Source organism: Cyclopterus lumpus, chromosome 21, assembly GCF_009769545.1.
Source record: "Cyclopterus lumpus isolate fCycLum1 chromosome 21, fCycLum1.pri, whole genome shotgun sequence".
Taxonomy (NCBI): domain Eukaryota; kingdom Metazoa; phylum Chordata; class Actinopteri; order Perciformes; family Cyclopteridae; genus Cyclopterus; species Cyclopterus lumpus.
The window spans coordinates 18023821-18051728 of NC_046986.1; the positions used below are offsets into that span (position 1 = coordinate 18023821).

Below are 27908 nucleotides of genomic sequence, written 5' to 3' on the forward strand. Positions count from 1 at the left end.
AGTAGATTTATTTCACATTTTTATCAAGAGCTTTGTTTTGAGGAATCAAAGACATCAAATAACGGGGGTCACAGGAAGAGTCTCGAATGCACGGGGACGGAGGACCGGTCTCGGGTTCTCCACAAAAGAATTGAAGACGGATCGGATGCATTGTGTCGGCTGATGGCGCCGTAGTCCGGACGGACTGCGTTTGTTCACTGAAGTCAGAAACATTTCAGAGAAAATGTTTTCAAATGTGAGCGTATGTGCATGTGCTGGGATAAAGGGAGTGGGGGGGGGGGGGGGGGGGGAGACACATAGTGAAGCACTGCAATCACAATACAAAATACACACACACAGACTTGGCTTCACTGGAGATAAGCAGTTGGATCAACTCAACAGTCTGAGCTCCATTATTCACGTCTGACACCGTGTTCACACGCCTGGCTTTACCTGAGTCGAGTTTATACTGAGGACGTAACTCAGGTAATACAGGGGGATGCTTAGACATGGAGGGGTTATATTTTGGGAACACGAGGACAAAGAGGGACACGGGGTCGTCTTGCTCATCCCCGTGTATCGGTGGTTACGAGGATCAACCCGATGACCACGGTCAATCTGACCTCCGATCTCCAGTGCAGAGTCACACAGGCACTTGAGAGAAATGACAAAAAACACTTGGACTTCCATTAAGGCACGACAGAAAACGACAGACACACACACACACACACTGAAATCTAAGTGCAACTCATGGTGGATTGCTGTTGAAGCAACGTGGCCAACAATTACCATTTAGTGCAAGTAGTCTGTCGTGTTTTTTAAAATTGTGTTGCAAGAATTCCGTTTCTACAAAATGTCTGCATAATCTTTCTGAGAATGATCATCCGGTCCTTTTCTAAATGCCAAGAGGCTAATTTTCTGTGCTCGTTAACAAATTTTGAAATGTACTCGCACAGCTACATGAGCTACATCTTGCATGCTTTAAACTCGTTGTAAGTGGGACAGTGAAGCATCTGTTAGGCGCAATAATGTAAGTGTTAGTAACACTGTTATTTTTGAAGGCCTTCAGAGTGCTCGAAAATATCTTCCAATAATAAGATTTGAAACAAACGTAGCATTGTGCTGTTTAGATAGCTACAACACCCTCCACTGTGTTACTGTAATTATGAGAATGAGAAAAAGCAATGTTAGATAATGTTATCTAGTTTGAATAAAATACATTCGAATGCCTCCATTACATTTACGAAAAGATAACAGAGCAGCTTGGTAGAACTACATTACCCATAAATACAAGTTTTAATGAAAGGACAAGGCTTTTAGTGCATTTCTCTTATTCTTTTTCTCACTGCCAACAAATCCCATGTAAACTACAAATGAATTGTTTCCGTCCCTAAATACTTTCCAACATCCTGACCCTATCCGCCCCTCCTGAAGAAAAAACTGTTTTTGTACAGTCACTTCGGCTGTTGGGGGCGAATAAACACAACATTTGCATAAACTTTGCATTCCGAGTATTTACCACGGATACTGATTTGGGGGCATTATTGAGTATTTACGTGTGCGGGATTGACATAAAATAGTGCTCATGTTCATGTTCGTCACGATGTGCAACAGTGTGGGTCATTTATGTGCAATTAAAAAAGAAACTGAGCTCTGAGGCCCAGATGAAGAAGATAAAATCCGGTTTTGGATACACAGATGATACTGATGGGATTAGTTGACAAAAAGAAAAATATAGAAAAATCACCACCTTTTCATTCGCCCTCGTCTTTGATTTTGTGATGGGCAACAGCACCAGCCTCTTCTAGTCTGATGTTACTGGACCTCAACAACCAGCTACAGCTGCTCGGACAGAAGGAAGTAGCACCCATAACCAGCAGAGGTAGACACACCACACAGACACATACACACACACACACACACACACACACACACACACACACACACACACACACTTTGTACACAACTGAAACTCTCACTCGCAAATGCATGCTCACCAAAGCATGTGCGCATGCAAAGCTCACACACACAGAGAAAGCATGACGAGTCATTAAACTCACATGTAATCAGGAATGTGAATGTCATTGGCAATGTATGGAATAATCACTGTGCTGTGAGATATATATATATATATATATATATATATCCTTTTTAAAATTGATTCTGTTCTTTTTCCTTGATTGGTTTCACAAAAGCTGAATCTCAGATTATTTGTAGATTTAAACTGAAGTTCGGTCTTCTTTTCTCCTCTCTCTTAACTCTTAATCAGCACATCACTTTGTCTCACTCTCTCTTTCTTTTGAGAACAGACAGCGCACAGAGCGTTGGTGCATTAGTGTTACGTACGTGTGACCAGTGTTTCTTAAAGAACACAACCTATACTGGACATAGTTCACTGCTTTGAAGTGTGGGCCGTAAAGTAGTGCACTAGAGGTACAGGAGTGTCTGTGGAGATGTGCACCCTTGGAGATGCAGAGGAGTGAGAAGACGTCTGTGGGCCGTTTAACTCCGGGGGAGGAGGCCCTTCTTGTAGGCCACCAGGCCGGCTGCAGCGGCCACAGACAGGAAGCTGGAGAATCCCACGAGCTTGAGCAAGCCGCCGACTGAAGGCAAGTTTCTTTCCCAGAAGCTGGTGTCGAAGGGCAGCGCCGGGACTTCCTGTTGGAGGGGCGGAGGGAGGAGAAGAGTGTGAGTTACAATCGTTTGACTTTTGAGTTTAGTTTGGTCCCAACGACTATTCTTCAGAAAGATTTCCTCTCACCAGAGACTCAGGCTCCGTCTGCCAGATCTGACTCTGGTGAATTATATTCATAGCACACAGGACCTGCAACAGAGCACATTGCTTGTTCAGTCAGAGTCCTAAATATCGGTGGCTCTTTCCGGGTGTTTTGCGGTGACCTCTGACCTCTCTGGCTGCTCTCTCTCCGGCCTCCACGGCACCCTCCATGTAGCCACTCCACTCAGTGGCCGTCTCCGTGCCTGCAAAGTACAACCTACCGACCGGCTCCCTCAGCACCCTGCAGACAGGAAAAGACCGAGAGCATGAGAGGTTATCGAGTTTCAGACTATCTTTACTGTTTGAAAGTGGTCTTTCATTAAATTAGTCTCCACAGAGCACAACTACTGAATGAAACCAGATGCAAATACATTTTATTACAGCATTGAACTGTTTTGTGTGAATTAATCTTTCAGTCAAAGCCGCAGTTTCTTCTATCGGAACAAATGTGATGATGGATCAGCTGATTAAAAAACAAATAAAAAGCTTTAAACCCTGACTGAGTTTCATTGCTATGGGTTTTATTTTATTTTTTCATGGTCTTAAATCGCTCCACAACAACTTTTTTAAAAGATGAATGAAATTGCCATTTTTGAAAAAGACTTTAATTGGACAGAATAAACAATCTTTCAGTTTATCTGAAAACATGAAAATAAGTACACTTGAGGATTAAAGTTATCGGGACACACCACATCTGTGCGACTCACCTGCCGTACTGGGTCAGGATCCCTGGGGGGAAGTAGGCCGTGTAGCAGCCCCCGGAGTACTCCTCTTCACACCAGTTCTTCTCCACGTAGTGCACCGGCTGACGGACACAAGCGGACACGTGAAACGGTTAAACTAGACAACGCAGTTCCAGCGTGGGACGGTTTACTGGTCTGTATCCAGACTCACATGCAGAGCCTCCTCTGAGTCCAGCACTCTGGCGTAGATCTCGCAGATCTTCTTCAACCTAAAACGCAACACAGATTTGGAGGAAAGCCGCTCCCGCAGGTGGTGGGAGGGGATGAAAAGCTGCTGCGTTCACCTACCTCTCCTCTTTGGTCAGCACTGAAAGCTTTCTGCACTTGCGGGCGAGGATAAATCTGGAGGAGAGGGAGGTTGAGAAATATTATCCTTTAAAAATATATACGCCGGTGAAGTAGTGAATACACACTTCTAGTTACACACTGCGGATGCCACATGGCCAGATGTGGGCACACTGTCCTCTGTCTCTGTTCTTTTTGTTGTGTTCTATTGAAAGGAAGTCTTAACACAGCATAACGCCACATATTACATAGGTGTCGTGTTCAGGTGTCGACATACTTTTGGCCATGTGGTCCTTGGAGCGCAGTGATAACATTATCCTATTTGATATGATCACCCCATAATGCAGGGTTTGGTCCCATCAGCCTTGGTGTCGTCCAGGGTCAGGCCAATAGGAGCGTCTTCCTCTTCTATCGCCATGGTGCCACAGTAACCTGGTGACACCCGGGCGGAGAACAAAGAGTGTAAAACATAAAACACGTACTTCAGGGGTTTCCCTATTCTCCGTTCTCCTGCGTACCCTTATTCCTCCAGAAGTTCTCTTTGTAGTAGACCATGCACTTGATGACGGAGCCCATGGGGACGCGTTGGATCAGCTGGTTCCTCAGCGGGGGCAGCTCGGGGTTGAAGTGCATCTTCATGTTCAGGGAGGGAGGCGTGGCCAGGATCACGTACTTGGCCTGAGACAAAGACACACCCCAGAGAGAGGGAGGCGATGCAAACACAAACGGGAGAGGGAAGTGTGGGCTTGATCACATGGATGCAGGTTGGCAAGCAACCAGTAGATGGCAGCACAGCATAATATTGCCAGACTGCAGGTTGTGATTCAGACTGTTGGTGGAAGATCACTTAAATTCCTTCTCGCCTCTAAGGACTACATTATGTAGCGTGCAAAAACTGCATGTGTTATTACACCAATAAGTTTACAATGGTAGCAAATAAGTACCGTTACATTAATGTAAAAACATACAGTACAACATGTTCTTAAAGCATCAAAAGGAGAATGAAATATTTTGATATTCATGGTTAGTTGATACTGATTCAACTATGCATAAGTTTGGTTTTAGTTTAAACTGTTGAGAAGCTTTGTCCAGTGGTTCCCAACCTGAAGGTCAGGCCCCTCCAAAGGGCCACCACTTTAAATCTGAAAGGCCATAAAACGATGGAGGTGGTAGAAAAAACATAGTTCCATCCATCCATCCATTTTCAATACCGCTTATCCTCATTAGGGTCGCGGGGCGCTGGAGCCCATCCCAGCTGAAATAGGGCGAAGGCAGGGGACACCCTGGACAGGCCGCCAGTCCATCGAGGGCACATGTAGGGACATACAACCATTCACTCTCACATTCACACCTATGGGACATTTAGAGATCAATTAACCTGCAGCATGTCTTTGGACTGTGGGAGGAAGCCGGAGAGCCCGGAGAGAACCCACGCTGCCACGGGGAGAACATGCAAACTCCACACAGAAGGACCGCTCCGACCGGGAATTGAACCCGCGGCCCTCTTGCTGTGAGGCGACAGTGCTAGCCAGTGTAGTGAAAACATAGTTTTACTTTACAAATCTGTTTGGGGATTTTTCCTCAAATGTTTGCTTCATTGTGAAAGAATGGATTAAATGAGACGTTTAGAGAAAAAAGAGCTGACAACTGAAACGTTGGCAAGGGGGCCAAAACTAGTCTAAGACTTATGTTGTAAGAAATCACAAGGCAAACAAGTTGGTTCCTCCCCAACTCAAACATGGGTTTGGTGCTCGCTTTCGCTCGAGAGCCAACCCCATGTTCACTTTTTTTTAAATTATTATTTTTGTGTGCTCGCCATCTAGGAGGTGGATGCTCAGACACGCCCCCAAACTGAGCAACATGGGAAATATACACACACAGTGAGGATTGAGAGGGATCCTTTTTGTGCGAGTCTATATACAATGTTTTTCCAATAGAATCCTTCTCATTGTGACTTTAACAAAGTGTTGTATTTCATAACTGTACTATACGCTTTAAAAGTTGTATGTAAAATCTTGAAGTTAAGTAGAAGAATAAAGTAGCACAAAAAGGAAATACTGCAGTTCCTCTCCCGTCACATGCTTACTGTGTAGGTCTGCTTGTCCAGCGTCTCCACCACCACCACGTCTCCGCTCTGGTCGATCCGGTAGACCGGAGACTGCAGCTTCACTCGGTCTCCCAGCTCTCTGGCCATTCCCTCGCTGATCTGACCGGAGCCGCCGTTAAACTTCCTCTCCTGCAGAGGTGGACGGAGAGAGCAGCTTTTTTATATGCTCTACTTGCAAGTTTCATATTATATATTGGGTCAAATTGCTTCTATCCAGTATGATCAGACTAATACAAACTACATTTAGGATTAAAGCTGATAAGATCTATCGATTCATCCTTCTGTTTCATGCCGGTTAACCTCTATCCACACTCTCGCTCTCTCTTACGCTGCACATTTAAAACATCTGAAACCAAACGGGGGAAAAATGTGTTTTCAAAGCTGAGGCCAGCAACTGCTGAATGATGGAGAGGATCGAGGGGGTGGAGAGTAAGTGCTGCCAAAGCTCTGAAACAAAATGAAATAGACGGTGACCTTTCCCATATGGTTAGTGTCAACATCTCTCTGCTTTCCCTGGTTAGAAACACATTGTGCGCGCCACTGTGTGATTTGGATGAATCTGCCTGCCAGTCGCCATTGAACAGCCTGAGCTCAACACAAATGGGTCTTGGCAGTGAAACAAGGTGAGTCTGTGTTTGTCTCGTTTGATTAGAAAAGGGAGAGTTTTTCTTTTTTTTCTTTCAGCCTCAGAGGAAAATGTCTGGTTCGCCTGACACATATGTGTCGTGGCACGTTTTGTAATTGTACTCTGACAACAACAACAAAAAAACTCTCACAATATTGTCGCACTTTTTGATGAGGATGGTACTCAGGCCAAGGGGGTCAGTTTGAAATGTGCAACATGAAGGGTGCTCCCCTCTGGGTGCTTCTTTCTGCTCATTTCCTATCTTGCGTGTTTGTCTTCAACAGATGAAGGGGTTCATTAGTCTTTTTGATCAACCTCAGCTAACATTGTTTTAGTTTAGACAATCAGGCCGAGATCCATTCAGTCAAAGGATCGACCATAAGGGACTATAACTAACATGATTACACTATGCATTATCAGAGGATATCTCTAAAGTTGGTGTGCTAGCAATCGGGAAATGAGTGGTTTACCTCAACACAATCCAGAGCTCTGCACTCTTAGAAAGTAGGAAGACAGAATGTGCTGCCCCGAAAACAGCTTTTGTTCGGCTCATAACTATGCGAGGTTGATCGGCAGCAAACCGAGGTAAACTAAGCTAATAAAATGTTAGTGCTGACTTATGCTCAACGCCTCGGTTTGCATGAGTGAATGTAAGTCTGCAATGGCCTCTGATCACCTGGGATGTGTGTTGTTTTTTTGCAGATGTATTTTCTGGAAAGCTGACAGCTTAGTGGGTAATAAATTAAGAATGCTAATTGTGTGATCCAGTTTTTCCGCAAAAGCTGCATCTCGCATAAATGTCAGAAGCGACGTGGAACACAGTGCATGCACACAAAAGAGATACCTGTCCTCCGTTACTGGTGGAAAAGATCCTCATGGTTCCTCCGCACTGCTTCACGTACCAGAGGAACCACAGAGCCGACACCTCGTGGGGTTCAGAGGTCACGTTCACGTTGACAAACAGCTTGGCAAAGTTGAGAACGGATCTTAAGAGAGAGAGAGAGAGAGAGAGGGATTAAACCAACAATCATACACAAGTTTTTGATTCATAAACCATTAAATCTAGTTTGGAGCAAGTCCTTACTTACAATGTTGCACTATGTGAAACGTCTTTTTAAAGAGACAGCACCTCTTAAATCATTTCATATACACAGTAAACGTTGGAGATGAATTTGACTTTCTATAGAGATCGCTATAATATCGTTATCTTGAAATATTTTGGCCACAGTGGTCGTCAGGCATTATTATTATAATTATTGGTCGAGGAAGGTTCATCTGGTAGATGTTTTTCTGACTGAGGTATGTGCACCTGTGTGAACTGGGATGTGATGACTTGAGTCTTAGTTTTGGTTTTACTAATTTTTTATCGTCTGACACTTTGTTAAATGTGCTTTTGCTGTCTTGGCCAGGACACTCTTGTAAAGGAGATTTGTAATCTCAATGAGGCTTTTCCTGGTTAAATAAATGTAAATAAAAATAAATAAAATATGTAGGGGAGCGTAATATAATTCCGTCTTTTCTCTGCTACCTGGTCCAGCAAATCTTCTGAAACAGCTCCAGCATGGTCATCTTGTCCCACTCCTCAGCATGGGGAGCTCTCCAGGGGGCCTCTCTGGGAATCTGAAACACAGGAGGAAGAGGAGACTCAACACAAGTTGAGACTTAACGACTGGAGAGTAAAAGCAATAAACAACAAAAAGGGTGATTCTTGTTTACCTCCCTGCCCATGTCGTCCATTGTCCTCCACAGGTTGTTGAAGTCCAACAAGACGATGGGGTTATACACGGTAGGGAAGGAGCCTTTGTATGGGTAAGACTTCCCCTGTTGGACACAAGTCATCATCAATATAGGTGCTGTATATATATGTTCAAAGATAATCTTATAATCAGTTGAGTACATATGGAATCCACTGTTGGACACCTTTTGACGTCAGCGTTCGGCTTATATTGGCCTTTTAAGTTGGGTTTTGATGTTGGCAGTTACAGACGTTTCTTTCTGATTACAAGCAGTTCATAATAGGCAGGTTACACTTCTCAAAAGCATCTTTAAATATTTGTTTATTTGAAAGGCAGCATTGTAACCCTGAGTTCCTTATCCCACTAAATATGTAATATCAACGACCATCCAGCATTACAGAGCTGCCAACTCTGAAACTGAATGGTTTTCATGCTCTTATGTGGTTTTAAGGTCAAGCTGAGGACAAAACCTCAAACTTTAAAATATAGAAAAAAATGAAACTATTGCTATTTGCGCTTGGATACACCCTTAGCTGGTCTCCGGTGTGCTTAGTCAGCGTGACTGTGGACAGATTTTAAAGAGAGATGTGAAGAAAGGAATTGAACAGCTCATTCTAGTTGTGCAACATAATACAACCGATTAAAATATTTGTCAAGTCAACCACACGATTGATTTACAACTGCAGCAGTTCCAAAAGGACCAAGTTTACATCCAACTCTCAGATATGGACGTGCAGAACCGAGTTAGAGGTTGTTTTTTTTGGGGTTGCCGTGTAGCAATTATCTCGGACAATATCTGTTGAAGTACCCATGCATATTCTCTCTGGCCTTACATCACTGACATTTAGCTCGACAAGTACATTTGTTTCAAATCCCACTAAAGAACCAGACATCGGCTCCATATGGTGAGGCCTTTGTGCGAGTGCTCTCAGCCTCAAAGTGGAGCACTATTCTGCTGGAGCTGCAGGCCCGGAGCACGGGACGTCTGGTCACACTCTCATGCAGTTCTAATGGATCGGGCTGCACCAGTATTGAGCCAATAACGGCCTCTTATTGGATGCAATAAACTACTCTCCAACTATCGTAATCGACACTAAACTCAAGTCAAAGACAGCGGGAGAAAGATCAAGTGTCTCACAACGTACAGGCTCGCCCTGTGTAGCAACAGGTTTGTCACCATGGTGACGTCGGCCAAGGGGATGCAGAAACGGGAGGAGGAGGACGAGGAGGAGGCAGCATCTGTTTCCTCAGCGAGCAGTGCATCAGCCTCACAGAGGAGAAAGTACACACCAGATGCTGCGTGGAGACGCAGGTAACTGTGCTGCAGAATAGATCTGGAAGAACTGACACTCGTCTCCTTCCATGGGATTCCCACTCCAACCATATGCGCTGTGAACAAACATCTGTGTTGATCTGAAACGTATCATTGCGTATCATCCGGCAGACTTTCTTTGCCAGCTGGAACATTGTTTATTTGCACACACCACCCACACTGCAGCGATACGAGGTCCCCGTTGACCTGCGCTACGCGAGCTGCTCGGCAGCAGGCTGACAAAGCATCTGGTCAACAGTTGGTGGGGACCAAAACAGAGCTCAAATGAGAGTGAATATTCGACTTGCATTCATCATAAACACAGAACACTACTTCTCATGAATGCTTCTGTTGCCACATCATATTTTTTTAGAGATGATTTTAGTGCACAAACATTAATGAAGAAATAGAAAGTCTCCCTGGCTGATGGATGTTGGTGTGCTGGGTTTCATATTCCGATATTCGAGCACGAAAAGAACCAGAGAGAGAAATGGCGTTCTAAATTAATCTGCTTCTGATATCTCTAATGATGAATGTTATCTTTCTGAATTAAGATGACAGGCCACATGGAAACAGATAAGCGACCTACGTTCTACGCAACCACTGTTTTCTCCATCAGGGAGTATCATACACAGCACAGTCATCTGCCATTTCCCTCAGTGGTCCTGTGGATGTGTAAACATGCACGGCGAGCACGACATCCACACGGCTGCAGGAGCAATGGGACAATCCCACGCTCCCTTTCTCAATCTCTGATAACCAGGGAGAGTATTTAATCAAAGTCCGTTTCCCCATCTCTGATAGCAGTAGCTCATTAATAAATCCTGTGCTGAGAGCTGCAGTTTGCTGATAAGGGAAACCAGCACTGGCCTTCTGGATTACAATCTGCCAGAGAAAAGCTGATTAGCTACACAGTTTGCTTGAAAGCTAGCCCTTACACAATGGCTTGGCTCACATGCTGGTTTACTACTACTACTCTGCTGTCCTGTGAAGTGACGCTTTGTAATATCTATATTTAATCCAGCGTGTTTCCTCTGTTATTAACTTCAGATTTGCGCAGTGATCGGGACACTTGTACATGCTGCTTTGAGTTTATTCATCTGAATTGCTTCTTGGCTAATCCAAAAATAATCCAATCAAAAGACAGTGCAGTTACACTCACAGCAGCAACACACATGTTTAAAACCCATGTGGTGGAGTGCACGTAACGGCTGGATTTATTCTGTAATGCCGATGAGGACAAAAGATGCACAAATCAAAAGGTTGCATCTCCATGTGAACCAGCAGAACGGCCAGTTGCAGGATAACAGATTCAATAAGAAAGTATTGTTGCAGTTCTCTCACGTTTTACTGTCGCCTTCTTTTAAAAAATGTCTTATTTAACTATTAAACACAGACACAATTCGTAGAATATCAGCAGCCTCATTCTCTTCGTACTGCAGTGGGGATTACATAATGTATAATTGTTGCAACATTTTTGCTGACTCAGCTGTGAGATCAGTGGCTCCAGAAACATGAATGCACAGACAGGCAGGCAGGTAGACAAAAAGACAGACAGACAGGCAGACAGACAGACAGACAGACAGACAGCTATACCATCTGACACTGATAGAGGTGAGCAGCTTTTGATGAAGCATGCTTCCATGGAAACCAGCCAGGAAGCTACGAGTGTGTGTGTGTGTGTGTGTGTGTGTGTGTGTGTGTGTGTGTGTCTGTGTGTGCCTTTGAGTGGATCTTACAGCGATAGTAGCTAAGGAGATAGGAGCTGTGGACGGATTCAGAGCTCACGTAGTCGCTTCACATCACCGGGGCTTTGCAGTCGAGCCCTTCACTAAACCGCACAGTTTCTCGAATTTGCTGTCGGAGTCAAATGTCATGCAGCTGAAATTTCACAGCACTGCTGAAGTAGGTCAAGTCTAAAACACATCAGTGCTAAAAGACACAGTGGGGAGGTGACCTGCACACAATGAAACCAAGCTTCATCTGGATTGGACAGACGAATTAGGGAAGCCATAACAGAGATATTACTTTGTTATTAAGAAATGCATCTCCTAACCTGAGCAGTGCGCAGAGGTTTGTTGTGATCTGGTAACCTGCCTGTTGCTGTGGAGCTGGACTCCTTCACTGAGTGGACACAAAGTGTCACCTGCTTCACTTGGATGAGGTTGAATGACATCCATTTTATAGTCTACCTTCTATTGTATCAATTTAAGATTTCACTAAGTATATCGTTGATTTCTGTTAATGTATGGGGCAGTATGTTGTATGTAGTTCTGCTGAGTTGAATTATTTAGTATTTATAATACTCTGGTCCTTTCATGCACGTTGATGGAAGTCAGGGCGGTGCAACAGGCTTCTATGTAACGGAGTTAAAGGTGTAAGTTTGTGCCCTACACCCTCAGGAAAGAAGCTCAAAGTCCATGTCTAAAGTTACGATTGAATTACTTTAACACAGTCTATGCTGAGATAAGCTCTGATTATCTCTCTCACATGCACGCACACACACCCACACGCACGATTTACAGTAAGTTTGACCAGAGTACAAGGCTGCAGCGGCAAATCAAATCAGGTAGAAGAACACAACTGTGTTAAGGACATTGGTGCGCCAGCACACTAATGGGATATGGAGCAAAGAATAACAACGAAAAAGATGGCCTCTGCGTCTCTTCCTTCCTTTGTTCCTTCCTTCCTTTTTTTTTTTTTCCTTTGCTTTGCTGTCCATTCAACCACTCAGAGAAATGATGAACTGCATTACAGAAATCCCTCAGGCAAAGATGAGCATCTCCAGTCACTAATGCTGGAGAGAAGAGACGTTTGGTTTTCTTCTGCCAATACCTGTGTAGTCTCTGAGCTCCACGGGAGATGGTTTGAGCAGATGAGATTTGATAGACACATTTCTATTTTAGGTAGAGTCTAAGATTGGTGTAGTGGGTATTCACACTCGATGCGAACACACATTCAGTTGCCAGTTAAACCAACGCAGTTTAATATCACAGTCCTGCAATAATCCTAATGATGAAGGTTTTATTATTCAATTGTTGTTGGTAAGTGAGTGTATAGGAGTCACTAAAAATCAAACTAAAGGACACGGTTAGTGTGAACAGATATGGCATCAGCCAAAGCTGGGAGGAGAATATTATCCGCCATCCTAGAAAGACGCACACAAACGTTGCACTCACGTTGACATAATGCACCAGACTCTCCTCCTCGTTGACTTTGTAGGTGTCAATGCCGTACTCCTTGGCCAATCGGAGGATGCGGTTCTGAGTTGGTCCGACGTAAGCTCCGCCCACGTCAACCCACTTAACCTCCTTATTCTGAAAAAGATAAAAACACATCGGAACATAAACAGATGAATAAGAAAAGTTATCACAAAGGTTTTACTGATGTAAATGTATTTTACGAAGCTTTTTGTAACACCTCAGACTTTGACTACAGGGTTTTATATGCAGTGTCCCTTCTCAAATAAACTGAACTAAAGGTAGCCAATTAGACCACATCTTTTCTTTTGTCTCAATAACATAGATTCTCCTCACAAAGAACGGAGACTCTACATGGAGTACCACAAGGCTCTGGCCTGATTCCACTACTTCTCAGTCTTTATTTGTTGACACTATACTATAATCATCCATAAACCCATTAGCTATTTAACTGCTATGCAGGTGACACCTGACTCTACATAGCTGTTGATGCTGATAACTTGTCTCCCTTTTTACTCTTCCTTTCCTTTGTCAACAAGTTATCCATCACCCACACATTTGTCAAGTTGAACCAGGACAGAACAATGGTCCTTGTTGTCGGTCCAAAAGAGCAAAGTTCAGACATATGTATTACAGTACTCCAGCACATTACACCACCAGGCTGGAAATCTGAGGGTTATCTCAGATAAATTGCCAATGTCAGACCGTTTCTTCCTCCCAGAGAAGTAGAGCAGTTTGTGGCAGCTTTTATTATAAGTAGGCTCAACTACTGCGATGCACTTTAGAAATCAATTACAGCTTCTTAAATGTATATTTACATTCTAATCATTATTGTCTACATTTTGTGTATGAAAGGTGCAATAGTAATAGAATTTATTATAATCGTTGTTATTATTAATCATTTTAATAATAACAACTGAGGCACAACAGAATCCTACTGCACCAATACTGTGTTTTAATAGCAGCATCTGGAGTAGTGTTAGCTCTCCTGGTCTCACCCGCACAGTGAAGGTGCGACCGCCAACCCGATCCCTGGCCTCCAGGACCACAGGGCTCAGTCCATTGGCTTGCAACAGCTTGGCTGCACTCAAACCTGCAGACAGAGAAACAGAGATGTGAGGAAGGGCCCATGCAATGCACTCCCTGCACCACACACAAGCAACGTTACACTCGTGCATGATTGTCAAGTGCTGCTGTACAATGGTGTCTATTTGGAATGTGAAATATGTGGGACTGTGGGGAAGGTGCTACTCTTTTCGTTAGTCTTAAGTCCCTGTGTAGTGTTTTCACAGGTGCCGGTTACGGTCTGTACACTTTTATGACAGATTGGCGAAGTGCCACAAAATTGGAGAACATTGTTGTAGAGAAACAAATAGTGTAAGTCAGCCCACCATGTTACCACTGAGAGTTCAATATGTCGGTTTGATTTGCGTTCTTTCTTAATGTATAGAGTGAATCTTTTTAACTTCTCTTGTCTCTTGTGAAAAAGAAATGATTAGAGATAAAGAGGGGGAGAAACACTTTAACAACAAATGACCTGTTGATCATGTGAAGACTGACCCACAACAGAGTCTAAGAGAGAACAACAGCGTTTCACACACTGACCTCAGGCTATTCCTACCATAACTTAAATGCAATAGGACATGACGTAAACACACTTTGGCATGCGCACACACACACACACACGCAGAGGATCGGCGTGCAGCACATGGCTCCGGCGCGCTGGACCACGTCTGTGCTACAGATGTCTAAAAAGCACAGAAACCGCATAGAGCGATTTATAATGGATGAAGATGAGCGGTTACTTACCGGATGCCACTCACTGGTAATTTAATACATCAAATCATGGGCGTTAAATATGCAGCAATAACAGCCGTCACTCTTTTGGGAACGCTTTCTACAGCAGGGGTTTGATCCCAGGAGGCCCAGCTCGCAGTCAGAGATGCAACAGAGGTCGCGAGTGGGAGGAGCTGTTTGAACATTAAATGTTTCCTTCAATGCGACTGGAAATATAAACACAAGAGTTTCCTGGCTTATGTAAAAAACTTTAAAAGGTGTATATTATGGCCACCGCTTCTAATTACTTAAACTTAGTACGTCCTCGCTGAGGAGAAGAAGCCAGTCAGAGGGGAAGATAGTAGCTGAATTCATCCTAAATGCCAGCTTTTAGCACATGTTGTGTCCTTGTGGTTTAAATAACTCTGTTCAGTCTTCTTGACTGTTTAATAAGTAGCCACTGAACTGATTGCTAACTGGACTCTGACACAAAACATGTGATCCTTCTGATTTGTATCTTCCCAAGATACAATTCTTGCCTCTAATCTACTTAAAGTAACAGTGGTTTAATAAATCACTGATGCTTAGGCCTGGTGAGGCGTCAACTTAGGCCAAAGCACACAGGAAGAGTGAGGCCTCAACCTTCATTCCAGACTAGACTCTGTTATAACAGAGTTCCTGTATTCAGTTTCACAACAACCGACTCATTGTTAATTTCCCAGAGCACCCCCACACACTCGATGACAGACAAAGAGAATCTCTCTGAAACGTCTTCACTAACAGGCCTGGAGAGCTAAGTTCAAAGTATTTATACTTTTGCCTTGGTTTCCGCTGACCTTTCAAAGCGCAACCAATGAGATAACATTTGTTGGTATTATAGCTGCCATGCGCTTTGCCTGTTATTTAAAGGCGTATATATATATATATATATATATATATATATATATATATATATATATATATATATATATATACACATATGCAGAATTATGGAAATAAAACAGTTTCCTTCAACAATATTGATATATATTATTATTATTATATATATATATACACACATACATATAAACTGATTATAATAAGGTTATGCATAAGTATGTAAATATAACAGTTTCCTTCAATAATATTGATATTGTTAATAATGATGGGGCTACCACATCTGCAAGCAACCACATCTGTGCAAATATTTGCCTGAATTCCTTTCTTACCGTCCCCTCTCCTTTCAAATCGTGCTAAGATCTGCAAGCAAGTTTGTTTGAGTTTAAACAGTTTGTCCCGCATCGTCCAGCTTCAACCTGGGCCCGGTTTCTCATATGTGGTTCAACTAAGTCAATCAAATGTCCTATTATCCAGCTTAAATTAAGTCAGGCTATCTGGGTTTCTCAAAGTCTGATCCGACATATCAGACAAGTTAAATTAGTAATGCTGCGTTCACATGAATATTCACAAGGCCTTACTCACGTGAGTTTACGCTCAGACTATTTGTGGTTTATTCATTCAATTCATTCACTTCACTCGTGATGGAGAGGGGGCGTGGCTTATCTCTGTGGAAACGGTTTAACTTCCGCCATCCACCATGGAAGAAATAACCACTATTTCTGCTTTATTCTTGTTGTGGAAATCCCACAAACATTGGGACATCAAATGTCCTTGTGTTACCATTAATATCATATATATATATATATATATATATATATGTATACATAACATCACCCGTAGGCTCACACAGCTCGGTAACTTTCACCGACTATGTCTGAATAACTGGATGAAAATCCTCTTTATTCGCATCCATTCTACTCTCAACGCTTTTGGTGTGAACGCAGTTTAAGTGTTGGAAAATGTATCGGCAAATTTTAAGTGCCTCATCACCCCAATCCAGACAATTATATTTCTTTAAATGTGCCTGCTGGCAGTCGGCTTAATGGCATGCATCATCCAATGAGATCTAAAATAACTATTTCAACTCATTCAGAACAATTAGATAAAAACAAGCCCAAAGACTCTCTAATTAATACACATTAATAGATACTTATGAGGATATATGTACTGTATGCGCTTATGTATCCTGTACTATATATGTGTATATGTATGTGTAGATGACCATATAGAACTAGGAGTTTGAATATGTGTGTGCGAATCTGTGTATGGGCGGATCAGTATGTACAGTATGTATTATTCATAATCAGAAATTCAATCAATTGAAGCAGTGAAAATAAATTGTGTGTGATTCTCTCTCTTCTTCTCATGAGTCACCGTAATAATTTTCTACAATATTCTGGAGTCGTGGACGGAGCCTCAACATTTGTTATGAGACAGGTGGAGTCACAGATCATCTAAGATGTCATGAGTATTATACAGTACATGAGTATTGTACAGTACGTGAGTATTATACAGTACATGAGTATTGTACACATGGGTATTGTACAGTACATGGGTATTGTACAGTACATGGGTATTGTACACTACATGAGTATTGTACAGTACATGAATATTGTACAGTACATGGGTATTGTACACTACATGAGTATTGTACAGTACATGGGTATTGTACAGTACATGGGTATTGTACACTACATGAGTATTGTACAGTACATGAATATTGTACAGTACATGGGTATTGTACACTACATGAGTATTGTACAGTACATGGGTATTGTACAGTACATGGGTATTGTACACTACATGAGTATTGTACAGTACGTGATTAGCCGACAGCAAGCAATTGCGAGGTCCATGACCCCTATAGTCAAAGACATATGATTGTTTTTATAGCAATGTAATTTGAGGAAAATGATGTCATAAGTACCTGCACATTGATGCTATGAAAGCCTTTTCGATTGACAACATCTGAGAACTCTCTCCCTATGAAACGCTAATCTAACTAATATCGCTCCTTCATCAATGAGATCTCTGAGGAAGGGAGCTGCCAGCTTATCCAGCTAACTTCAGTTAGTCTGCACTGGAGCAGGTTCAAGTTTTTCGATGTGTTGCTATGGTGATTTTGCCAAACTTGCTTCGTGGAACCGAAAAGCCTGACTTATGTAATCTTATCTTAACTCAGTTAGCCAGTTACGAGGAACGGGGCCCTGCTCTCCTTGTACCAACACACCTTCCCCGGCAGGCTTTGGAGAAAGCATTAGCTTACCTGCACTCAGCTCCAAAGGTCAGTCTCTGACTTGGAAAAACAAAGAGCATCTGTCTGCATCTCTTGTTTATGCCCAGAGCAATCACAATCATATCAAGTAGCATCCTGTTGGGATAGCGCTTTGATCATAAAGCTGGTTTTGTCTTAATGGATACATAATTTAAAAAATGAAAGAAAAGAAATCTTGTATAAAAATGACAAATAGATTGGTATAAAGCTTTCATCACTTCAAAGACTTCGGACCAAGCTCCCTCTGGACTGTTTCTCTTGCTGCCGCTAGAAGAACTGCACAACGCCCTGTTCCTCTAAAAAAGGGTTTACGAGCAATGACAAATATGCCTGGGGGTTTACAAATATAAATTTTAAAAAAGCAGTCTTTGTTGGAAACCCCAGAGAATCAAGAGGGAGAACACCGACGTCTCCTCTTCCTCCCTATATGAGCCATATTTCCTATGCTGTCCAAGGCTTTCTGCACCTTAAAACAAGCTTGATATTTCATCTATGTCATCGTAGGCGCGGCTCGTGTGCATTCATGGACGTCTCCCTCCGTTGTACATCTGCATTAAGGAGGGGTCAGACAGCAGAAGGCAGGAGATATGATGAGCGAGGTCGGTCGCGCTGCACGTCTGCGGGTCACTAGTCTCATTGGTGCAGGTGCCTGTGAGTCTCAAGTGAAAGCCGGCCGACAAAAAAGTGTATATGAGAGAGTGAGAGTAAGACTCATGAAACATGAAGTTCACTGAGCTGCTAATAATGCAGCTTTTGTGGGTCCGTTTATATCTTAACATCTCATTTTCATTTCCGTAAAAGTGTGTTCAATGAGTTTTTTAAATTTCTGAACAGGAACGTATGGCCTGTGTAAATGTTGCTTCGTCAGCGGGTACGTCGGTAATTTCAGCTCCGATGTGGTCTCGTTTCTTCCCTGTTATCTCTTTCTTTATCTCTCCTTCTTCTCTTCCGATCCCCCCCCCCACACACACACACACACACACACTGCTCCCCTCCTCTCCTCTCCACCACAGCACCTTGGGGCTCTAGTTGACCTGATTGTCAAGTCTTTGACAGGAAAAAATAAATAAAACCATCCTGTAAAACTGTAATAAATTTCTTTTATTTAATTTTCAGAAACGCTTGGTTATTTATGCAGTTGTGAGTGAAGCTAGACACACTGCTTTCCACTTTCCGCCCCATGTGCTGGAAAAATAAAGAGGGGCAGACACCGTTTCCTTGACAACGGTAATTGATAAGATGGAGCCACTTGACAGGAACACACTCCATTTGCTTACTGTCTGTGTGTGTGTGTGTGTGTGTGTGTCTGCACTGAATCTCTGCTATCTTTGAATATATAATGATAACGCAATATGAACACACACATAGTTGCAGACGCTCAAACACTGTGGCGTCAAAATCTGCGGCGTCAAAATCTGCGAGCGTCCCCCGCTCAAACATTTATCAATAGAATTATTAGCTGACATTGATTATTGGCTCTATCGACCTATGAACCGAGTGATCACAGAGGAAGTCAGAGGCCAAAGAGAGTTGGATTTAGGTGGCGATGCATCAGACACACGTGCTGTTGTTGTGTGAAGATGATTTTAAATATGTTTAAATGAATGATTTAGTTTTTGAGGTTCCAGTTTTACAGAAGCGGTTCATCTGGAGCCGAGCTCTTGGAGAGCCTTTAAAAAAAATAGTGTTTGAATTTGGCCAAGTTAAATGTTTGATGTTCACAATCTGTGTCTGTGCTGTACATGTATGCAAGAGTGTGTTACATGCATTAGTTTCACCCAGTGCATGCTGGGAAACGAAACTGGATGTGCTCCCGGCTCCTGCGACCCTCAACAGAATACAGAAGAATGGCTGTATTGGGTGTTTGCATGAAATGTGGGTGTTATCAGTGTTTACATCTGCAGCAGTCTGGCTCCCCCGGTTTGTTGTTTTCTGATTGTCAGCCCCGATCATGTCATAACATAAATGTGTCTAACCGTGTAAAATGTAAGAATTTATCTCTTCACTGCCGCTCGGTTCCCTCGGTTTTCTCCCCGTTCCACGTCTGGCTTCCCACCTGCCATTCGTCTTTTCACTCCCAATGGCTCGTGCCATGTTTTGTCCCCCAGCGTTTCCCACTTGCGAGAGTGTCAATCACACGAGCGGCTTCACTGACAGCAGACCAGCGCTGACCTCCAACTTCAGCTCAGAATGCGCCACCAAATCCACAGATGGAAAGGCACTTATTCGTCATGCCTGTCCTTGAATCAAGGAGGCAAAACTTTGGATTTATTTTTGGACCAATACGCAACCTTTTTATAACCGACATGACTGACAGCAGCAACGCTAAATGCATCATCAGCTGCAGTGAATGCGTTTAAAAAGCTTTTCAACTTGTATTCAAGCTATACAAATCTTTTTAACAGTGGATTTCAAACTTTACATAGAACTCCTACTTAAAATAAAGGCTATCTTGGCTCAAGCTGACATCCCTACAACACTGTACCTTCCATGTGTCATACAGAGATGAGAAAACAAACAAGCACATGTCAAACTATTCCTACAAATGAATTTCAGGTCATGCAATCTGATAACAGCTGAAAAGTCATTTTGTCCGACAAACACTGAACAGAAATAGGAAAACAGGAACATTTCCCACGAAGAGACGAGGACTTTGCAAACATCCGTCAGCTTCGTGTGGTTTTTCACCACCATCAGTGTCATCCTTTATCATTTTAACCCAGATGAGATTATAGCTGCACAGTTCTCATGGCTTTACCTGCCACACACAAACACACACACAAACGACAAATACTGAGGCCTAGGCACGCAAAAATAATTAGAAATGGAAACAAACACAAGAGGTTCATCTAACGATTATATGTGGCAGCTCAGCAAACAGGTTCCCGTGTTTGCACAGCTGGCTAGAGAAAGTGGTGTTCTAGGTTGCAGACATGTTGATGGTGTCTGAGGAGGTGAGTTCAGCTTAACCTACAGGGATGTTGGATTTGAGTTTGGTTTTCCGGGTACCTCCAGTGGTTATTTGAGTGGGTTCCCAATAAAATGTGTGCTGTTTTACTGAAAATAAGGAACAACGCTGATCCTGTAAAGCCGAGTAGGTCTTTATTCTCTGTTAGAATCATTAAAAAGCGAGAGCAGCATGCGTGTACCTGTGCTCGATTACAAGAAGCTCACTAATTCGAGATATAAGTGTGTCATTCGCTTCATTTGTAGAAATGCGCAAGCCATGAGGGCAAGAAGTTGACAAGTAACAATGCTGTTGATTTCTGGAAAGAAGTGAGAGTTCTTAACAACTGTAAATCATCTTTGCACTGTTGATGGAATTTCAGGAACAGACAATATTGCTGAGTTATGGCGACAGCATTATAGTACCTTATTCAACTGTATCAAAAGTGACTTACATAAAGGTGGACGATATTGAGAGTAATGTGCCAATGACGATTATGTCTCATGAGTTATAAATGAGCTATAAATAAGATGGCTGATGGCAAAGCAAGTGGTTTATACCATATTACTGCTGAACACCTTAAATACGCTCGTCCGAGGATAGCTCCTCTTCTTGCCATTTGTTTTACCGGCTTTGTGACACATGGCTTGTTACCAGACTCAATGCTGTCTGTTCTGTTAGTGCCCGTCATTAAAAACAGAGCCGGTAAAGTAGGGAGCCTAGATAATTACGGGCCCATTGCTTTGGCCAACATCCTGTCAAAGTCCTAGAAAGAATCCTGTTGAACAGAATAAATGAGTTTATTCACTCCTCATATAACCAGTTTGGCTTCCAAGCCAAACATGGTAAGGAAATTGTCAACAAATATAACTCATGTGTTTTATTGATGCCTCCAAGCTTTTGATCGTGTTAATCATGGAAAGTTGTTTGTAAAATTGAGTCAAAGAGGTGTCCCCCAACACATTGTGAGAGTTCTGGCTTCCTGGTATGCCCACCAGACTATGCAAGTTAAATGGGGCCAAAGTGTTTCAGCCCCATTTGAGGTCAGCAATGGGGTCCGACAAGAGGGGATCTTGTCCCCAGTTCTGTTTAATCTATATATTGATGATCCGTCAAATCAGTTGAAAGCCTGTAATACTGGGTGCATGTTTGGTAATACTTTAGTTAATCATATTATGTATGCAGATGAACTTGATTGAACGTGATTCTTAGTGCTCGTCTCCAGTAGCTCATTACTGTATGTACTGTCTATGGTGTGGAACAGGATATAAAATACAAAAGCCAGTAAGAGTGTCATGTTGATCTGTAGAACCAAAGAGGACAAAAGTCTTAAATTCCCTGACTTAAAATGGTCTGATAATTACCTTGGTGTCAGTGATAAGGTAAACATATCTTGGACATTTTAATACAGAACAGGTTTTCAATAGGCAATGTCGTAGGATGTATGCATAAGCAAACATCCCAGTTTAGTATGGGTACAGATGGAGTGAAGATGTCTGTAGGCAATGTCGTAGGATGTATGCATAAGCAAACATTCTCTCACGCAGGTTTAGTATGGGTACAGATGTCTTTTTTTAGAGCATATTGCACACCTCTCTATACAAAGACTTGTGGTCTAATTACAAAAAAACAAGCTTCCAGAGACTCCATGAGAATATTACTGAAGTGCCAGTGAAATGTTTGTGGCTGCAGGAGTTAATACTTTCCAAACTGTTTTAAGAAAGCTTATCTATACATTTATATGCCGGGTTATTGACTCAGAAAATGAAATAATCATGGTTTTATCAAACATAAAGTTTAGTTCTACAGACATTGGTACAGCTGTCTCTTTATAAGGCATTCGTAGGTCTATTTTACCTGTGATTGTGTATGTATTTGATTCTGTTTAATGTTTTGTAATATCTGGACCTTGAGTCTGAAATAAAAGTTTGATTGATTGATTGTACATAAAGTAGGAGCCATCAGAAGCTAGCATAGCAAAAGCTATTTAATGATGTGCTACATTCTCTGCTAACGTTAGCTCCAGAGGTTTTTTTAAGTAACGTAGACGTCTTTCTCCTCTCCAGGTAACGGGGATCACTGTTACACAACGTTGAACCATGGCGTCCTCCAGAAATCCACAAAACCATCCTGAAAATAAAGAAAATCTGACACCACTGCAAGAGAGGCCGCGGCGCGGAGCCCGGTAGCCGTTGGACCCTCGTCAGACCTGGCCAATGCTACGCTACGATTGGCCAGTCTGCATATGAGGGGGTGGGACAGAATTCTGTGTCCATGTCCTGGGAGCAACGCCCTGTTATCTTCCTGTACAAACAACTCTGAACAAAGTTAATAAAAAGGCCAGTGCAGAGCAGGCAGCGCCTCAGTGCTCACATGCCACAGAAAAGCAACAGTTTTACAACGTTCACTCCACCGCCACTACTTCATGTGCTTGTATAGGCACCGAGTCAACCTTAAATTATGTAAATCAAGTTTTAATCTTGTGATTGTGCTGCCTTAATTAAGTTGTAATTATGATTTTATATTAGTGGTCATTTTCTCGACATGGATGCTATGCACAGTCCCTGTCAAATAAATAAAAGAGAAATAAAAAAGGTGTGGACACCAAAGTTAAGACTACATGCCCTTGTCTTTGCACAATACATTTGGTTCACAAATGTAATTTGTCACTGCATGCATGGAAAATGTCCTCCAGAGAACTTGCCCTTCATTTCCATTAAGCATGTCCTAATTTAATAGACTATTAACTTTACGGCCGACGTATCAGGCTGATGGTCTGTGGAGAGGAGGAATCCAGCAGAGCTTATAAAAGGCCCAGCAAGTCTGGCCAAGTTCTCTAAATAATCTGCTGCACAGTTCATTGGGGATAAATACATTATGGGCCCAATCAAGTCGGGACAAAAAGTCCCAGCAGCCACTAACTTTTTGCACTGCACTGAATAGATCCTCTTCCCATTTCCTTAATTACTCTCCTTGCGAGCACTCATTTATTTTTTTCTCTTCCCGCAATCATCAGACACTCTTTCCCTTTCCTCCTATCTTTGCCTTATTCAATTTCCCACATTCACAGCTGCTGGGTCATAAAAGGAAGAAGTGGTTTCCTCCTTCTCTTCGCCATGTTTTCACCCCCGGTTTTCCGCACTCTCGCCTTCCCCCCCCTCTTCCTCTCTGCTGCTGGTTTGATAACAGAAGTTGTCAGAAGTGTTTAATGTTTTCTCAGAAAAGTGCCGGTTGCCCCTCCAGGGCCACAGTCCTGCTGGGGGGGCGGCTGGCAGGCGGGAAAATTACAATTGCATTTCCAGGCCGACGGAGAAACAAAGCTCTCAGGAGAGAGGGTGATTCATAGGGAAGCATAGGGAGGAGAGAGCTCTCCCTCTCCCCCATGTTTCATCCGTCCTCTGATTGGACAGTGATTGTTATATGTGGACCTCATTGCGGGCCAGTAAAGGGCAGCAGTATAAACAAATGGTGTAATTACAAGACCCTAATGTGACACGGGGGAGGGGGAGGAGGGGCAGAGGGGGGCTGTCTGCCGGTTTTATTCAATTAACTCTTTTTTCTGTATTTGTTTGGCCTGTTTGACTCTTATTTGAACTGACACTGAGCTACATTCTTCACCGTCTGACACACAGCCGGACGTGCAGGCAGGCCAGCAGTCAATTGATCCGTCAGTCGAATAAAAAGGAGGACAGCGGCCCAGCATGGGGGGGGGGTGACGATAGGACAGGACAGGGGGCGACTCCTCTGGTTGCAAAAAGAAGTCTGATTGTATAAAACGATTGCACTTCTCAGTAAACCTTATAAACATGAGTTTATGGTCTCAATTGCTAGTTTCAAGTCTTCTTCAAGACATGATGTTCATTTTGACCATAAAGCAGGTTATGCTTTAGGGCGGGGCTAACTTGTGATTGACAGGTTGCCACCTCTACAACTTGAACCCTTTCCCAGTGCATTTTCAGTTCATGAAAGTTAATTGTAGTATTTTAGAAGTCTAAAAATGTCTTATTCAGCGTTCTGTATTTGGCTCCACCCGCTCATGACACTTCTTTTTGCAAAAAAGAAATAAGAAATAAGATGCACAAAAATACAAACTCTAGGCTTCAAAACGGAAGTTCACAAACCAATGGGTGACGTAACGGGGGACTACTTCCACTTCTAAAATAAAGTCTATGCTTGTATTCAACACAATCTTCATGCTTCATTTATTCTGCAAACCAATATTCTCTACACACCAAGTTGACAGGCTTTAAATCCTCCTGCTGCCCGTTGACCCTAAAAGACTGACTGCTTATCGTAACTTGAGTTGTCGAGCTATAAAGGGAGTGTAGCTGCCTGTATAGCTCTAACTTGATAAGATCAAGTTATGCAAGACCACATTGCAACTCTGTGATCCAACACACAGATTCTTAATCCCACAGCTGCAACACGTTAACCTTATTATTCTGTTGCAGGCCTCCTGCTCAGATTTTGTCACAAGTGTCATGAGAAATAAGAAAAAACATCACACTAAACCAAAGAGAAAGACAAAATGTTGCACAGGGAAAAACTAAAACACAAAACTGAAGTATTGCAAATATGAATTTTTGCTTATGCGGCATTTTGACTATGAAAGCTGTGAAATAACAGGAACAATTATGTTGCATTCTGTGATCTATTATAAAAAAACAGAGAGACAATCTGTAATTTAGACAATGGGGACATTCATACAGTTTGTTAATATTTCCATTCCAGGATGTTAAATAAAATCAGCATGCTTTCAAATAGGCCATGGATAGTATATTAATATTGACTAGATATCGTCCTACGTGCCGTAATCTCGTCATGTGGCATTTCTGTTGTTTTTGCATGGTTTTAACGGCTGCATTACAGTAAAGAATAATGTAGTTTAGACTCCTTAGACTAATCGCTGTTATATTATTTGCCTCTACTTAGCCATGATATCCTCTTTACTGACATCAAATCACAATCGCATTGCGCACATCTTTTGTGAACGGTCTACCCAACAAATATCACTGCATTATTGATTTCACTGCATTTGGCTGTAAATATTATGATGTTTGATTGGTATTCACACCAGAAACCAGAGGGCACATTAGCACCAATAGTGTTATTGTTGGGGGATAATACAGCCATGGTGAGCTTGTTATTAGCATCTACCAACTCAATAGCCTATTATACATATGACATGTTATTGTGAGGAAGAAGAAGAAGTGGGACAGGCAGCATCATCAGCAATGTGTGCAGCCCATGCATTAAACATATCGGCAGCTGAAAGTAGAACCGATGATGCTGCAGCAGCTGCAGCTCACGTCTCTATTGGGCTCAGAGGCTAAATACAAACAAGCATGGAGCTGTTATGAGAAGCACACATACAAGTGAAGTCATGTCCGATTTACAGATACAAAGAATCATGCATCAGACCCCCCTCCCTCCTCCTCCTCCTCCTCCTCCTCCTCCTCTTATGTAATACAAAGTATGCTGTCTGATTAGCCGTTACTAACGTGCACCGCTGCGCTGGTACACGGTGCGGAGGAGAGGAGAGGAGGACGCCTCACGGACGCGAACGCGGAGAAAATGGATGTCACGCCGGGGGAGAAGAACGAAAGGAAACAAACAAAAAAAATAAACCTCTGTAAATGTAACGTCTCGCCTCGCCGACCAACGCACGAGCAGCCCTTGTGCAACAGTTGTCCCGGGTCACCTCACGCGAAAACGAAAGGCGGGGGGCTCGTTTAGATGCGAGCAGCTCTACTTTGACTCCATCGCACGCCGCGCATGGCGCGCCACTAAAGTTGACCTACCCGATAACCCTCCGCCGACCACGATCACGTCGTAGGTGTTGCCCGGTGCCGTCATGGTGCTGTTTGGTCCGTGTCTTCCCCCCGCACTGCAGTGTCGGGAGCGCATGGAGGTGCGCATCTGTATTAAAAGCGCCGGGCAGGCCCACTCCCTCCGGACTCCGCCCACCGATAGTAGAGCAGCTCACCGCCTCACAGGGAGGTGCCCAATGATTATTGTTTTTTTTTTACAGGGGCGTAAATATAGGACGTGCAGGCAGTGCGGTGGGGGGCTCGGAGAGGGGACACTGCAACAATGTGTTGGACGGGAATTGGTAGTTGTTGGTGGGTTAGTATAATCATCGCGGGTATAAGACAGATTTATTTTGCAAATTTTTTTTCTAATACAATCAGTCGCAATCTAGAAAGAAATTATCCAAATTATATAATAAACTATAAATATCCTTTTAACAATGTCTTATGCTGCATTCACACCAAAAGCGTTGCAAATTTTTTTCGGGCAAAGTCAATGCATATACGCGAATGGATGCTAATAAATTTCCGCCATGATAGCGTGCACTGGGCCGCTATGATAGCGTGCACTGGGCCGCCATGATAGCGTGCACTAGGGCCCTTCAAAACTACCTTTCACCTCAGTTATTCAGCCTTTTCCAGTGGAGGACACCGACTTTGTCCCTACTGTTGGTGATATAATTGTCTGGCTCCGGGTATTCTCTTATCAATTAGATAGTATTCAGTAGTAAAAGCCCGTCCTGCCTCCGAGTTCTGGCTCTCAATAACCAGGCCTGTACAGCACAGTACAAACAAAGTCGATACAGAGTAGCCTATTAAAAAACAACAACATCTGATGCCAAAACAATAAGAATGAAAGAACGGTCCCTCCTGAGAGTTACAGCCACACTCAGTCACCATATCAGTGATGTAGTTTAGGAAACACGAGCACCTTACATACGGGATAATAGAAGTCTCAAGCCCAATTCACGCGATCTATTTCTCCAGTCGCTCACTTGTTAAGTCCTGACTGTGCAGGCAATAACTCAAAGGCTTTGTCCTCCTCCTCTCATAATATTCTCAGCATGAACCGGCTGCACTTTTGGATTCTTCAGTTTCTGCTGCCCTCTTGTGGTAGGTGAGTTAAAGCCAGTTAAGAGCTGATCTTTGCACGTGCTGAATGATGTACAGTATATATACTTGACATAACTATTCAAAGCCACATTAGACACATTTGCAACATGTTCCTAACTGCACAGTCTGCATGTTATCCACCTGGTTGATTTATTACCCCATACATATGTGTTTTGCTCTTTGCTTCTTTGTAACATGATCTGATTCAATAACGTATTCAGGAACGTCTTCTGATCTTGAGCGTCAGCAATAAAACGTGATTTACGAACATCTTTTTTCCGATGCAAACGTTCAGGTGGGCTGACAGTGAATGGAGAGACCACTAGTGGATTAATCTAACCATGA

At 42.9% G+C, this 27908-nt stretch overlaps 1 protein-coding gene across 1 annotated transcript; it reads right to left on the minus strand.

Annotated features, from left to right (window-relative positions):
* Positions 1 to 26548, minus strand: mao (monoamine oxidase). Its single transcript, XM_034562541.1, has 15 exons — positions 26442 to 26548; positions 13762 to 13856; positions 12743 to 12880; positions 8232 to 8336; positions 8044 to 8135; positions 7360 to 7501; positions 5870 to 6019; positions 4302 to 4461; positions 4119 to 4215; positions 3787 to 3840; positions 3650 to 3707; positions 3463 to 3560; positions 2885 to 2996; positions 2741 to 2803; positions 1 to 2637 (listed from the first exon to the last, which is right to left on the minus strand). The coding sequence occupies exons 1-15, from the start codon at positions 26545 to 26547 to the stop codon at positions 2482 to 2484; spliced, it is 1626 nt and encodes a 541-aa protein (XP_034418432.1). The 5' UTR covers position 26548; the 3' UTR covers positions 1 to 2481.
* Between the last annotated feature and the right edge of the window lie 1360 nt (positions 26549 to 27908).